At 53.3% G+C, this 15,265-nt stretch overlaps 1 protein-coding gene across 5 annotated transcripts in view; it reads right to left on the bottom strand.

Moving 5' to 3' along the window:
* The window catches only part of B3GAT1 (beta-1,3-glucuronyltransferase 1), a 34,383-nt gene that overhangs the window by 4,873 nt on the left and 14,245 nt on the right, over positions 1-15,265 (bottom strand). Inside the window, exons 2-5 of one of the 5 annotated variants that reach the window (XM_042034299.1) lie at positions 10,503-10,621; positions 10,199-10,345; positions 6,998-7,470; positions 4,327-4,623 (exon numbers count right to left, since the gene is read on the bottom strand). In XM_042034299.1, coding sequence (XP_041890233.1) covers positions 4,327-4,623; positions 6,998-7,470; positions 10,199-10,345; positions 10,503-10,506 — 921 coding nt within the window. In that variant the 5' untranslated portion in view covers positions 10,507-10,621. Of the gene's footprint in view, positions 1-4,326; positions 4,624-6,997; positions 7,507-10,198; positions 10,346-10,485; positions 10,622-15,265 lie in introns of all 5 variants that reach the window. The other 4 variants (XM_042034300.1, XM_042034298.1, XM_042034301.1 and 1 more) reach the window with 4 other exon arrangements.

Below are 15,265 nucleotides of genomic sequence, written 5' to 3'. Positions count from 1 at the left end.
GGTTTCCCTCTGGTTGCCATGACAATCCCCTGCACACTGAATCCTGCAAACCACTTCCACCCGGCGCCTGCCTTCCTGAAAAACGAGGGCACGTTCTCCTTCTGAAGGATGAACAAAGCCCTTTTCAAACCCTCCTGGTTCAAGCAGAGCACCTTCCCCCTCCTTCCCAAGGAGCTTGTTTGACCAAATTCATCTCTGATGTGAGCAGTCACCTCCTGTGTGGAGCTTAAATCTCTGCTGATACTGAAGCAGTAGAGACCAACTGCTGGCTGGAGTGGGTCCAAAAATCCATTTCATCATCCCCCACAAGCACCTCAGAGCCCGCTTCTCAAAGTTATCCTGGATTCCAGCGCTGCTCTCCCCACAGCAGCGGCTCTGCTGCAATTACTGCGCTGCCTGCCCGGGAAAAGGCAAAACCAAACAGGGCTCACGAGTGGCTCTCCGCAGGCACCAGCGACAGGTCCAACAGCAGAAAGGTGCTGGAGAAATCCTGGAGCCAGTTCTCCTCTCCAGTGGGAGCTGGTGAGAGCCCTTGACACTGCTGACACTCCACACTCAGCCCTGCTCGTGGCCCAGGGACTCACTCACACTTCAGCAGCTCTGACCACACGCTCCACAAGCAGTGGAGCACAGCTGCACCTGATCAGCCTTCTCCTTCAATTGGATCCCACTTCTGCACTGTGACCGCCAAATGTCAAAAAAGGGAGATTAAACGAGCTAAAATGGACCCATTTTCAGAGTCTGCAGCTTGATACAGCAGCTTTTACCATTTTTCATGCTGTGCTCTTTAACGTGGGAGGTAGATCACCATTTAGCACAGAAACATTTGCTTTTCCTTTCAGCCAGTGCTTGGTTTTTCCAACAAGCAGTGTGCTTCATGCCTCAGGGAAGCTTTGGCTCCCTCACAAGAGACCAAACAGTGAGTGGCACCAAATATCTGACTTTTCCTGAGCAGTGGTTTCATACAGGTCACCTGAGGGACTCCCCTTTGAAAATACTACTGCAAAACCCTTCCAGTCATTGCCAGCCCTGCCATTTGCAGTCACAGGACTCAAAGCAGATCTGGGAGATGACAGGGATTCATCTCCACAGCAGAACAATTCATTGTCTTCCAACAGGAGATTAAAAAGCAGACAGGAGAGTCGACCTGCAGTGGGAGGGGGTCGCAGGGCTTCCAGCACACAGACCCTCCCAGGAGGGGTTCAGGAGTTGTTGCTTGAAATGGAAACTACAGAATGTGAAGGAAAAGAGACACCAGGCTGAAAGGGCAGCTTTGCTCCCCGTCCTCCAGCCTGACAACAAAAAGTTCCCCCAGCTGTGGCATTCATGGTGCCCATGGGCCCCCTGACTCTCCTTTCCTGGCTGAGCTCACTGCAGATTATTCTCCTGGGTGTTAATAGAAAATGGGGAGCAGAATGTCCCCCCCTTCCATCAGCCTCACGGGAATGCCAAGTCTCAGACCTCCCTCCTGTGCCAGTGGACTGAAGACAGGATGGTTTGATTTGGGGGAGTAGGGAAATGCACAAGCAGCAGAACTCCAAATGCAGAGAATCCTTGCAAAGCCCTGTTTCCTTACAGCTCCAGGATAAACCAATCCTTCCCTCCTCATTAGGAGGGATAACTTTCCCCTCAGCAAATAATACCAACTTTCTCTACTTTCTCCTTCATTTTGGGCAAAGAATATATAAGAAATTATAAGAAAATAAGCAGGATACGTGGCCTTTGGCCTAAGCTTCAGCTTTTTGCAGGAGTGTGTGTTTGTGGGCTGAATTCTGATCAATATTGCCAGTACAGCACTGCACACAGGGAAGGCAGCATTTTTGGAGAACAGATGCCTGTGCTTATCTTACACATTCCTCTGATCCCTCCTTAATGACTCTATCTAAGCACATCATAACTTTTAATGTAAATCTCCCTGCAAAGCAGGTGTGTGGTTATGTTTAACAGAAGCAAAGCATGACAAGTGCTGGGAGCACAGCAGAGAGAGAGAGAGAGAAAGGGGAGCCTGTGCTTTGATCTCAGGATGAGAGGACCCCAGACCACAGCTGGCTTTGGGCCTTCTCTGCTGCTGGCCCGAACTCTGCTCCTGGTAAAATGGGGGAGTAAAACCAGAAATGGAGACTTCCAGGGAAATGGAGGCTGCTGGCAGCAGCTGAAGCAGAAAGGCAGAACCCAACCTGCAAAGCTGCCCTCGGAGCTTGCCAGGAGCAGACAGCATTCAGCTCACAACAAGGACCCTTGTGAGCTCTCCCCAGCCCAGCCAAGAAAAGAAGCACAGTCTGCTTCCGATGCTGGGCAGCAATCCCTGCTTCTTCCTCCCCATCCCTGACCTGTGTCACAGCCCTGCCTGGCTCCAGCACCATTTGTTTCCTCCTGCCTGGAAACAACCTTTTCCTTCCTCTCCTTCCTCCAGTGTTCCTCCAAGGCTGTCATTCCCACCCGAACCTTTAGCACAGCTTCCTTCCAACAGGTATTCACAGCAGGGACAGTAGGGCAAGGACTGAATGGAGTAAACACCCCTAATCTTCTGTGTACCAGCCTAAAAGCAGCCTGTCCATCTCTCCTGCCTGTTGGAAACACATTTATTTCCACACTGGGCCCAGGAACAGGGATCTGATTTTAATCCAGTCTCTTTCCCTAACCTCGGGAGGCTGCTTGTGTTATTTGTCCCAGCATTGGACAGCCAAACACAGACACGTGGATTCAGAGAGGCACAGCAGGTACCAGATAAAACCCAGACTTGCTCCTTTCCCTGGGCTTCTCCTCCTTATTCCTGGTTTCCTTATGAGGAAAACAGTGTGATCCCTGTTTTTTTCCATGGCTGGGGGCTGTGGAGCAGTGCACATGGAAATCAGACAAAAGGTATTAGAAGCTCTTTTTTTCCTATCCCAAAAAGGGATGGAGACCTGGATCCAGCACTGGGGCTGATGGCAATAACAACTTATTTGCAATAAAAGAACAATTCTGTTGGGGTAATTAAGCAATAAAGGCTCTCTAATTCAGACTGGCTGATGTTTATAACAGACAAAGGTGTGAGAGTGCTACACAGGGGTCTCTGATCTCAGAGGCACCCCCACCACAGCTCCAGTGTTTAGGGAACCCACTCACAAAGCTTCAAAGCCCTTGACAGCACCTCTGTTGCTGATGGGCTGTGGGTGACGCCTGTCACACTAACCAGCTTTGTCTCATGGTGTCTCCCACGCTCCCCTGTCAGCCCAGACAGATTCATCTCTCATCCTAGACTAGGAAGCCTTCAGGAGAGCCACCAGCGTGCTCTGGGTTTCTGTGTTATTTAGCACATGGGGTCCTGCTCCATGTGCGCAGTCAGGATCGATCAGTCAGCTGACAGCAGTGAAATCCCCCCCAAACAAAGCTCCCTGGAAGCCTCCTGGAGCTCAGAGCAATATCCCAGGCACTAAAACATTTCTATATTAGCTCTGACACAGAAAAATCCAGGTTGTTGTGGGCACCTACAGCACAGACATTGCAGAGATGTCAGGAGGGAGAAGACAACTTGGCAACAAGGCAGAGACTGTGTGAACAGCCCTTGGCTGTGGCTGCTGCTCCTGGGTTACAGCTCACACGGCCCCACAGAGCCAAACCTCAGCGTGTCACAGCACTCAAACCCCCTCAGGAACTCACATTAATTCACTTCAACCATGGAATTCCCTGCTCCAGGGGATCAGCAAGGCCACAGGAAAGCCCACCTTGAAAACAAATTTTTTTAGGAGTAGTGTAAGAAAGAAGAACAGCTACGGGGGAAAGAAGACTCTGTATTTCGAGGCTTATGCAACCACTAGCAGCCTGCAACCAAAACAGTTAAGTGCCCTCCACACATTTTAGTGAGTAATCACCCATTCCCTGCTTCCACGAAACGGGGGTGTGCTCCCTCCAAACACAGAGGAGCAGCCTGGAGGAGACTGAGGGGAGGCTCACAGCTGTCTGCGATTTCTTCATGAGGGGCAGGGGATGGACAGGCATTGATCTCTTCTTTCTGGTGAGCAGGGACAGGACCCAGGGAAGCGCTGGAGCTGTGTCAGGGGAGGGTTAGGCTGGATATCAGGGAAAAGGTTCTTCCCCCAGAGGGTGCTGGGCACTGCTCAGGCTCCCCAGAGAATGGGCACAGCCCCGAGGCTTCCAGAGCCCCAGGAGCGTTTGGACAGCACTGCCAGGGATGCCCAGGCTGGGATTGTTGGAGCAGGAGCTGGATAATCCTTCCAACTCAGGATGTTCTGCAATTCTGTGAAGTGATGGAATGATGGGGCTGACCGGGGTTTTTCCCCCCTCTGGCTCCTCACAACCCCCCACATGAGGACGAGCCCATACCTTAGTGCAATTGGCAGCCTTGGGCTCGAGGTCGTTGAGGGTGACCAGCTCCCGGAGCAGGCTGCTCTCCTGGTAGCCACCCTTGACTCCCCGCAGTTTGAAGTAGGCCTGAGAGCGCTGCAGGATGAGCCTGAGGTTGACGGCGAAGCCGGCCATGTCGATGGCGAAGGGGCGGTGCGGGTCGAACACGGTTTTCCAGCCGTACACCTTCCCCGCCGCGTTCACCTTGGGCGACTCGTAGCGCAGGCCGCCCACGAAGGCCACGGGCCACACCGACACCTTCCTGGTGCTGCGCATCTGGGGGCGAGCACACACAGGGACACGCTGACCCCCACCCGTGGCTTCCGCATGGTTCCCAGCAGAACCCATCCTGCGATCCCACGTCCCGAGCTCCAGCTGGAGCCGACAACCTGCACCCCACCCCGAGGCAGCACCTCTGTGGCTCAGGCCTCACCTCTAAGAGGCTGCCCGTGCCAGAGCTGGACAAGTGAAGTGCTTTGGAAAGTGCCAGCTGGCAGCAATGGCCACGGAGCCGAGCTGGGCTCAGCACTGAAAACAAAGCGGCCAAAAAGGAGTGTCTCTGGGATTTATGAGTGGGGTTTTTGTCCAGCTGTCGAGCTCCACATGGGCAAAGACACAGGAGAGAAGCACCTTGTCCAAGGCCACCTGGAAATGCTGGAATGGCATGTCTAGGAAGAAAGGTGGTCTCTATTAAGGTATTTAAGCTGCGATCTCAGCCTATGTAAGGCTAAGGGCATCTCCAGAGTGAGGTACTGCAGCTCCCCGCCTCGGGGCCAGCTGGGAAGCACAGCCTCTCCAGACATTCCCAGCAGGCAGGACAGTCCTTTCTCGCTGCTCCTGCCCCGTGGAACAACGCCGGGTGCCTCTGCTCCCTCCGGTCGCCAGAAATAGAGCGGAGCCACCAGGGGCTGCCTGCACTTGCCAAGGCAGATGCTTTGAATGCCACTCTGCTCGCTCACGCCCAGCACCCTGCCCTGCTCCCTGGCAGGCTCAGCCTCCCGTCCTGCTCTCAGCTCGCTCTCTTAGATCAGGGATCTCCCAGAGCTAATCTCATCACTGCTAATTACTGCAAACGAGAGCAGAAGAGCTCTGGCACTTGCCCTTCTGCATTATACAGCTGCTAACGGCAGCCCCTGTCCACAGGGAACAATAATGTGTGTCTCCTGCATTTCACAGCACATTTCCTTGGCTCAGTGACCTTAACTGCAGAGACATATCAGAGAGGAGAAGTCTCTACGAGCACAGCACACGAGTGAATGAAGGAATCCTTTCTGCTTTATTCATGTGAGGAGTCTGTCTCAAGATGCTGCCAGAGCCAGCCTTAAAGGGGACGGGGGAAGAAGGGAAGAAAGAAATTCAGTCTGAATTCACTTTCAGCTTTCAAAGCGTGTGTGTTCCTGTGGCTGTGCAAGCTAAAGTGAGAGCCGTCAGGGAAGGGAAAGAGGCGTGTATGAGGAAATAAATAGGAGATCCCTATGGTATGAAAACTGGCAGCTGGTGGGGGAGGAAGCAATCCTCCTTTCTTGTCCCTTGCTGCAAGAGTTTGGTGTCAGGGGGAGGGAACAAGTAATTTCTGAGCTGGAAGCCAGGTAAGGTACCTGGCACTGTAAGACCGTTCAAACCTGCAGACAGGAGTTCCTTTAGAGCCCCAGTCGGAGTGGAACAAAGAGCAAAGGTGGAAAAGCCCGGGGAAAACTTCCCCTGCTCAAGCCCAATCAGATTGTCAGGGCACGCTGAAATTCAGCCCTGGAGCCACAAACTTCCAGGGGGAGATCTCGGTTCCTCTGCCTGCTGACAGCAGCCTGGGAGACATCCATGCCCGGGTGCTGCAAGAGGAATTGCTCCAGGGGGGAGAAGCTGTGCGTCTCCTGGCACAGAGACATCCCTCACCCCGGCAGCGCAGGAAGGGCTCCGCTTTCCCAGCAGGGGAAGCAAAATCTCTGACCAACTCCCGCTCCTCGGGTGTGCAGCAAGGCAGAGACAAGCACAGAGAACATCTCTGAACAAGATGTCCTGGAAACGCCACGGCTGTGCTGACACAGCTCAGGGGTGGCTCTGGCAGGGCACTGCTGCCTCCCTCAGCCGGGGTCTGTGCGGAGCGGGCGCCAGGCTCCTGATAGCCACGGAATTTAACCTTGGGATGGAGCAAGCAAAGGCAAACGGCAGGGCAGGAAAAGGAGCTCCAGGGACCCCTCAAATAAAAACAGACAGGAATTAACAGACAGCCGAGTGGTGGAGAAGGAAGGTGGAAAAGGTCAGATGAGCTGGAAATCTCCGGGATGAGGCGAGGAAGAAGGGTGGCTGAGGTTTCTTTGCACATCGGGCAGCAGGGGATGTTCCAACCCTAACAAGGCTCCCCACAGGGGAAGGCGGCTCCTCATTAGCTCCCTTTCCATGGAAGCTGCCTCCTGCTCACATGCCACAGATAAACCGGGGTTCCCGTGGCTTCCCACGGGATGCTTTGACTCTGGGAAACACACAGGGTAACAGAGCCCCGGAGAAAAGCTGAGCACAGCTGCAGCGACTACAGCCAGGACTAATCCAAAGCTCAGGAGATGACATGCGCAGCATCTCCTCAGCTCACTCACAGCATCTCTCACCCCCTCCCCGTGCTAATCAGCCACGTTCAGCCCTCCCAGACACCTCTTACCTCCTCGAAGAGCTCCAGGCTGTAGGTGTTATCATCATCAGCAAAGTAAACAATCCCGGGCTGGCTGTTGTTTTTGTTAAAGGTCTCTCTCAGCCACCTGAGGGCCAGGTTCCTCTGCATGGTGCCGCGGGGGATGCGGGGGTCCCTCATGTCCCCGCGCAGTTTGTAGTTGCGGGGTGTCTCCACGTTGAGGTGGGTGTAGTTGAGCCCCGTGTCCCGCAGCAGGCGGGTGATGAGCGGCGTGCGGCGCTGGGCATCCTCCACCAGGATCCAGTGCAGGTTGGGCACGTGCAGCAGCGTGTTGGCCAGCCGGGTCAGCTCTGCCTTCTGCACGGGCCGGCTGTAGGTGGGGGTGACCACGTGGATGGTGGGCAGCGTGTCCGACCACGGGGGTGGGCGCGTGTACACGTACTCTGTCCTCACCACCTCCACAATGTCCCGGTCCGACAGGCAGTATTCCTTGGAGTCCAAGCCTGCAGCGAGATCACGCTGGGAGTCACCACCATCATCTGAGCAAGGGCATGGAGAGAAGAGAAAGCCGCATGGACTCGGGTGTCCGGCACCCCCTGGCTGAGCCAGCAGGCTGCGGCCACCAGCGGGTCACCCCCGTGGGTGCGAGGAGAGGAAACGGGCTCGGGTGGAGGCTTTCATAAATAAGTGCACGGATAAATAAAGGAGTCAGGGACAAACACACGTGAGAAAAGAAGATTCTGCTGCTAGAAAACCAGCATAAATAAAAGGCCATAGAGCCCAGGACAACTGGGCTGAGTGCTCACAACAAGGAGCTTCAAAAAGCACCCAGAAGAGACGGGATCATAGAGCGATTGGATCTAGATCAAGAAAATAGCCACATGGACTGATGATCCATCATCCCTGAAGAGCTCCAGTGCTCTGGGCACCGTGCTCAGTGGGACAGGACTCATGGCTCTGCACTCAGGCACTGGGGCACCTGGACTGGGAGGCAGGGGAATAACTGGTGGAAAACACCAGGCCAATGAAGATCTCCAGCAGCCTGGTCTGGGCAGGACACTGCAGTGCCCCACTGCTCTCTGACAGGCACAGAGAAGTGGGGAAAGACACGCTTCAAACCCAGAAATGGAGAGTGGAAATTAAAGCCTGTAATTGTAGGTTTTTCCTGCAGACTTTCCCCTGCCTTTAACTAACCTGCCTCAAAAAGGCCCCTCCAGCCTCTGAACATAACAGCCCCCTCAGGGGTGCAGATGTGAGCAGTGAACTGCCTAAAGATTGGATACTCTGATCCAAACATATGAAATCCCTGCAAATTGTTCACAATCAGCTCAAGGGAAACCAATGTTGACGCACCTGCCACTTTTCCAGGGTCCAACTTCCCCAGTTTCCACTGCAGAGCAGTGGGAATGCCACGGTCTGCAGAGATGAACGGGGACCCCCACTCAGGATGTAAGCCTGGCTCTCCAGTGGGCACAGAACACTTTGAGCCATAGATTTTGCAAAATCAGGTAACTACCAGGAACTCGAGATGAGAAAGAACAGGAACAGAGAGCCATTAGATCTGGCCCAGCAGGGGACTACCCATGGCTTTTTCATAGCATGTTATTCTTCCAGCAGCACAGGCTTTGATACCTGAACCACACGAAGGCCTCGTACTCCATGGCGTTGACAGAGGGGGGTCGGTATTTGAGGGAGGGAACAGGGTACGTGTTGATAGCAGGCCCCATGTACTGCAAAGCACCTCAGCATCACACAGCAGAGCTCTCTGAGAGCAGAGAATGCTGGAATCAATTCAGAAATCAATCTGTGAAATTCATTGGACACAGACACAAATGAAATTAGCCAGGACAGTGCCCGAGACAGTTTGCAGCCCTGCAGGTCAAAGCCCCAGCTGTAAGCCCTGGCACAGGGAGGCTCTGCTGTTCTGGGCATCTCCAGGTGCACATCTCTCTCAGCACCTGATAGCTGAGGATCTCAGAAACGCTCCACAAGAACAAAATGATTCCTCTTGAGAGCTTTGAGGTTGGTCTCTACCACCACTCACTTTCCACTGGGGGCTGTGAGAAGCAGAGAAGTGTCTTATCAAGGTCATCAGGAGTTCTTGACTGAGTCATTGGAGCAGTCTCTGTGCTGTAACTGCAGTGGCCATTCACAGAAAACAGCTTTTAGGGCAGTGAACCAAACTGCTGTACGGACAGGCAGCGTGTTTTCAGTCATCTTTAAAGTCCTGTTTTACAGCCCAGTAGATCCCTCACCCTCTGAAACACTGTCCCCAGAAGGGACCAGAGTCGTTTTTTCCTGCCCAAAGCCTCAGGGGTGGCTGTCAGGAGAAAGGGAAAGCTGCTCAGGACAGACGGAGCTTCCTACGACTCAAGCTGCACATCAGTGCCCAGCAAAGGGATAAGCAGCTGTGGAGGATGGGGACAAACTCTAAAAGGGAAGAGAATCCCTCAGAGAAAGGGAACAGAGAGGATGAAAGGGTCCTGCAAATGAGCTGGCCTTCTTCCCCCAGACCAGCCTGCCTACAGCAGAAGGGCAGAGCCAAGAAGGAAGGTGGCAGAGGGCAGCGTGGCTTCTTCCAGCCCCCAAGAGCCCTCACGACCCTTAGGTATTACTGCTGTGCCAAGAACAGGACCAAGCTAGGATGCTTCCAGCCAAAAGAACTTCCTACAGCCTCCAGATTTGGGCCAGGGCTGTATTTACTGCAGTGTGTGACAGGCCGTGTGGAAGTCAACTTCTCATAGCTTTGTAACTCCCCCAGGCAGGTGAGATCTGGCTCTGCCTTCTTCTAGTGCAAGAGCACTGCTTTCTGCTTTCCTTAAAAAGTGCTCTCAGCCTCACATCTCCTGGAGCAGCTGCCTCGAGTGGCAGCTTTGTTTCCTCTGCTCTCTTTGCAGCTTTCCTGCTGGAATAACTCTGTCTGCAGAGAGCTGCAAAGGCCAGCAGGGAGGGAATCCTCTCTCAGGGAACAAAGAGAAGCAGCACTCTGGATTTAGGCCATAAAGAGCTCTCCAAGTGCAGTGAGCACATCCCATGACTTGGAGTTTGATGCCTCTGGAGGACCCCTACGAGCACTGGGCTGTTCCTACAGCAGAGGTGGGGAGGCTCCTGCATGGGCATGGTCTGGGAGCTGAGATGAGCATGGCTGCCATGGAGAAATGGAATGAGAGAGGAGATGAGGGCGAAGGGGGGATGCGCGGACTTGGCATGGGCTGGTTTGGTTTCTCTCACCCTTGTGCACTGCAAGCAGCGGAGCAATGGTGCTCTGGTGCCACACGGTGATTAGTAGTGTCCAGGGCAGAACTATCAGCACGATAGCCAGGATGTCTCGTCTCTTCGGCATCTCCAAGACTGACTGGGCCCACAGCTCCTCATTACCTGACAGTGAAAACCCCAGAGACAGAACAGCAGAGCACATGGAGAACAGAAATAAATGGGCAGGAAGGAGCAAGGACAGAGAGAGAGAGAACGCGAGAGAGGGAGAGAGCAGCGAAGGCGACACGACTCGTGGGTCTTACCAGTGCTTACAACCCACCCATTGCAGAAGCAGGTTTGCAGGGGCCTCGGCTGCTGAGCCCAGGAGCAGGAGAGCACTTCTGCAGGGCACTGCTGGAGCTGCCAGCAGGAACCTCAGAGACTCATGTGGAAGCAAACCTGCAACACAGAGCAAAGGTGAGTAGGCAGAGAAAGTACCAGAATTCCCAAATCCTCCCCAAGAAGAACAGACCCCACTGAGACAGTGAGCAGCAGCAAAGTGTTCCACCCCTCCAGGGAGATTCCTCCTGGGTGCCCAGGGCCTTGCTTTGCCCTTGTCAAGCAAGTCCCTCTTGCCAGCCAAATGAAAGCTGCTCGGTGCCGCAGTGTCTGAGCCATCCCAGCGGAAAAGAACCTTCCCCACGAGCCAGCCAAGCCCACGGAAGGAGCAGAGACTGCCATGACCACACCACTGCCTGACACATCAGCACATGCTGTGATCCCCCAGATCCTCTCCCTCGGCCGGGCAGAGCTCTTGGGGTGGCTGCACCTCTGCTCCCGTGGCACAAAGACGTGATCCCATATTTTTCCCCATCCGTATCCCCTCGGCTCGGCCCATCCTGCCGGCAGCTCCAACACAGCCAGTTTTAGCTCAGGCTTCCAGCAGCCTGCTCAGGTTCATTCCCCCTCAGAGGTGCTGTGCCTGGAGTATATTAAAGTGCCACAATGGCTTAGTTTGATGCAACACGAGCACATACAAGATTTAAGCAGACCGTGTTTTACCCGGGCGCCGCAGCGAGCAAAGCACAGCACTTAGCGGGGCTGCCACGCAGGGTGGGCAGTTTGCAAACACGGGTAGCAGTTTAGTGCCGCTGCTCCCATGTGGGGGAACGCATCAGAGGCTGCTAAAAGGGCTGCAGTGCAGGCAGGGAGAGCCCAGGGATACTGCAGAGGGAGCAGGATGCTCTGGGAAAAGCACTGCTCTCCTGCCACCAGTGATCTGGGAATTATCAGACCCCTCCTTCAGTCAGAGGGAGCTCCTTGAGCCTGGGCTCTTGATGCCACGCTACTTGTGCAAATGTTTTCTCAGAGCTGGCTTTTTCCTGGTGGCATGGGGCAGGCATGGAGAAATCCAGGTTCAGATCCCTGATTAGCCCGAATTGGATTGATGCCAATTTCCCTTGGCCCCTGGGCTGTACAGCCAGCCCCTGGCATGGAGCCCACTTGGAGCGAAATGGCTCCAAGAGCTGACAGGTCTTTCCTCTAAAGGAATCTTGCAATCAAGCGATATTCCAGTGGCTGGACAGAACCTGGTTCTTCCAAATTAGCACTTCAATCACAGAGGTATTAATTTACCAGGGAAAACAAGAGGGAGGGAGGACATAGGTTGGGCTTTGTCCTTAAAAGTGACATGTAAATGTTCTTCAACTAAAGTTTCAGTGAACACTTGTTTTTTTCCACACATACAAAACACAAACTTGTAGGAAAATTTCCGGCCAACTCTAGCAAACAGCCAGTTCCCCAGCCAGAGCTCTCTCCTTTTTTTCAGAATTGGTGAAAGCAGCCTCATTCAGACAAAATAAACCAGGGAGGAAGAGGAGGAACTATTCCAGCAAGCATCAGCCTTCTGCTGCCTCCCTGTCCAGCTCTCAGAGCCAGAGAAATCCCGCTGGCCTTGCTCTGCCAAATACAGTGCCCTCAGGAAAGAGCATCTGGCCTCATCCCTGCTGTCCCTGCGGTCGCTGACCATGCCTGAACAGAGGACATGGAGTGTTGGCATCCTTTGAATCCTCGGATAAAGCTGGAACACATCCCTTGAGCATCCCCTGCCAGGGCCGGGCTGTAGGGGGCAGCTGGAAAGCCTGAACACCTTACCCGGTAAAGTGCCTTCCCCAGAAATGCACCAAGGACAGAATTCTGCTGCTGGAGAGGGGGTGGGAGCAAATGACAGCTAAAAAAGCCCCTCAGAGCCCATCCACAGCCCCTGGCCAGCTGCCACGGTGGGCTGGCATCACCAAATGCCCTGTTTGTCACCGGCAGCTTCCTCCAGACACAGTGCCCCTACCTTAAAGCTGCCCTTTCCCTGCCTCCTGCCCATCCAGGCTCAATTCAGCCTCCTCCCGTGGGTCAGGCTGGGCTTGGCATGATGGAAGATGAGCACCTTTGGGCTGGGATGCTGCTCTGCTTTCCAACCCCTCAGCACAGGGGAGAACGAGCAGGCTCCAACGATTTGTGCATCGATTCCTTTTTATTTGCTCCGGAGCATTCAGCAGCTCCCTGGTCACTCAGCTGTCACTCTGGAGCTCCAGCTGGGCCAGTACAGCCCACTCGTGGGCAAGCAGAGAGAGCTGCCAGGCACAGGGAATGTTCCCCTCCCTGTCCCCCCAGAGCTGGCTGAGCTCTGCTCGCACCATCGGCGCTTCGGGGCTGCAGATGCGACTCAGATGCAGTGGCTGCAATTAATATCCCCAAAGGGACACGGCCCCAGGGTGGGTCCCGGATGCTGATGGGTGATGGCAGGGACATGGAGCCAGAGCCTGACCCCAGTTCTGGCCACACTCTGCACCCCGAGCTACCTGGCAGCACCCCCAGAGCACCACAGGCTCTGCTCTGCAGCAAAGGCATTTCCTCACTGCTAATTTCCTGAAGGGATTCGCTTTTATTGATGACCCTGCCTGAAGGACACGGTAAGAATTCCTTGGGGCTGCTGTGAGCACTGTGAAATCTCCATCCAGAGTATTTCAAGCTTCCCTCTCCAACACCCTGATGCCACCGAGGGCCTCGGTGCGAGGTGACGCCGGCTCTCAGTGTCACAAAGCCACGCTCCCCCCTCTCCTCACGTGCCAAAGGCGAAAGCCATTTCCTCCCGTGAACATCAGCCAGGAATACACGTGAGCCTGTGATTTTACACTGCTGGTGAGACGAGTCACAGCTTTGCAGCCCGAGACAAAGAGCTTGCCCTAAATCCCAAAATTCCCTTGTTGCCAAAGCCAGGCGACGCTTTTTGCTGCTGTTCGTGGCACGAGACAAAAATTGGTCTGGGAAAACGGATTCTCCTCTTCAAGGCATTCACTCCACCCCTGCCCCATCGTAACACCACTCTCCTTTTCCCACTGACAGTGCTCGAAACAAAACCTGCTTCGTTCAGATCGTCAGTTTTAAACTTCTGCCATCTCCTCTTCCCCAGGGAAATGAAGGAGGAGGAACAAATTTAAGCATCAATTAAACCGATCAAACTGTATTTTCCACTACAGAAAGTATCCCGCCTTTTTTACTTTTTCACTTTTGAAAAGTGAGGCGAAGGACACAAACCACTGGCTCGAATGTGATTTTGGGGTTAAAGTACTCCTAAAACAAAGGAGTTTTGCACGGTTTTGGGAAGAATCAGGTGCCACATGACGAGAGAGATCCCCATCCTCCGGCAGAGGGCAATGGTGTCGAGGAATGACAATATGGAAAGGGCACTGATCTAATAAAAAAGCTTTAATAAATCCTGGAGCCAGGTGTCAGTAACATGCTGGATTATTAAACACTGAAGGTTCTTTTTTTAAATCAAGTTAATTGGCATCATCTCTGACACTTGCCATAGGAACGACTGATTTGATCTGCAACCTTTACAGTCAGTTTTACCTTCATTCCTCCTTTGGGGCTGCTCAGCCCCAGTGTCATTAATCCTTGGTTTGCCCACATTGAAGAGAAGTGATTTAGAAAATGTTAAACTAAGGAACGGCTTGATTTGAATTTGTACCTATACATCTAACTGGAGTAAAAACATTGTCTAGATGTAAAAAAAATACACCCAAAAAAGTCCCCAAACAGACATAGCAAACACTTTGTTGTGCTCCAAACCAGCCAGGAAATAACAAACAAACGCTGCCAAAACCTGCAACAAAAGCTTTACAAAGAAAATAAACACTCACACTTCAGGATATTCTCACCAAAAGCTTTTCCCTCCAGGCAAAGTATCCCCAAAATTTCAGCACAGGGTTCCTTTCACTTTTGCAACAGCAGCTGATCCCTGCTGAAAAATGATGCTGGAGTGGCACAGGGCAGAGCTGGTCCCTCTGCTCTGCCCACCCCAACTCACAACCCCTGGGATCCCAAAAACCCCTCTGACTTCACACCCAGGCTCAGGCAGATGTCTGGCACAGAAATGAACCGCAGGGATGTGAGTGCAGGGGTGTCCTGCCCACTTCCCAGAGGGGGAAACTGAGGCACGGGGTGGGCACAGCACAGCAGACTCTGGGGACAAGGCTGGGTCAGGACAAGGGGCCAGGTTGGATGGGGTTGGGAGCAGCCTGGGATAGTGGAAGGTGTCCCTGCCTGTGGCAGGGGGTGGAATGTTATGGGCTTTAAGGTCCCTTCAACCCAAATAATTCTGGAATTCCGGGATTCTGGAGCAATTCTGAACTCCAGGTGCTCCACTGCTCCCTGCTCCCTTCCACGCTGCTTGGCAGGGGATGGGCACTCCAAGGCTCTGTCTAAGATTTTTGGTGTTTGGCAGAACAGCCTTGTAAAGTACAGGCTAAAAATAAAGGTAGTAATAAAAGCCTCTTGCTCGTTAATTACTCTGTAAGCCATTACTGCCTAAAAACCCCATAACTTTAATGGGGGCTATTATAAGTATAGTAGCAAAACTGTGGAGCTAATTACTGTTTAGTTATTAAGCAGAACATAGCCAGACCTGAGTAATGAGCACACAGAATTGCTGCTTCTTGGAGGATTTAATCAGGGGTGGTGTTTTCAAGCTCAGATTCTCCTGATCCAGGGGACAAAAGGACAGAGGATTTTCAGGCCAGGAATACTGGAAAAGCCTGGTTAAGG

This window comes from Corvus kubaryi, unplaced genomic scaffold (genome assembly GCF_017639235.1).
Source record: "Corvus kubaryi isolate FWS band 111438036 unplaced genomic scaffold, C.kubaryi_AGA036_p1.0 37367, whole genome shotgun sequence".
Taxonomy (NCBI): Eukaryota; Metazoa; Chordata; class Aves; order Passeriformes; family Corvidae; genus Corvus; species Corvus kubaryi.
This window is presented reverse-complemented; position numbering and strand designations above follow the sequence as displayed.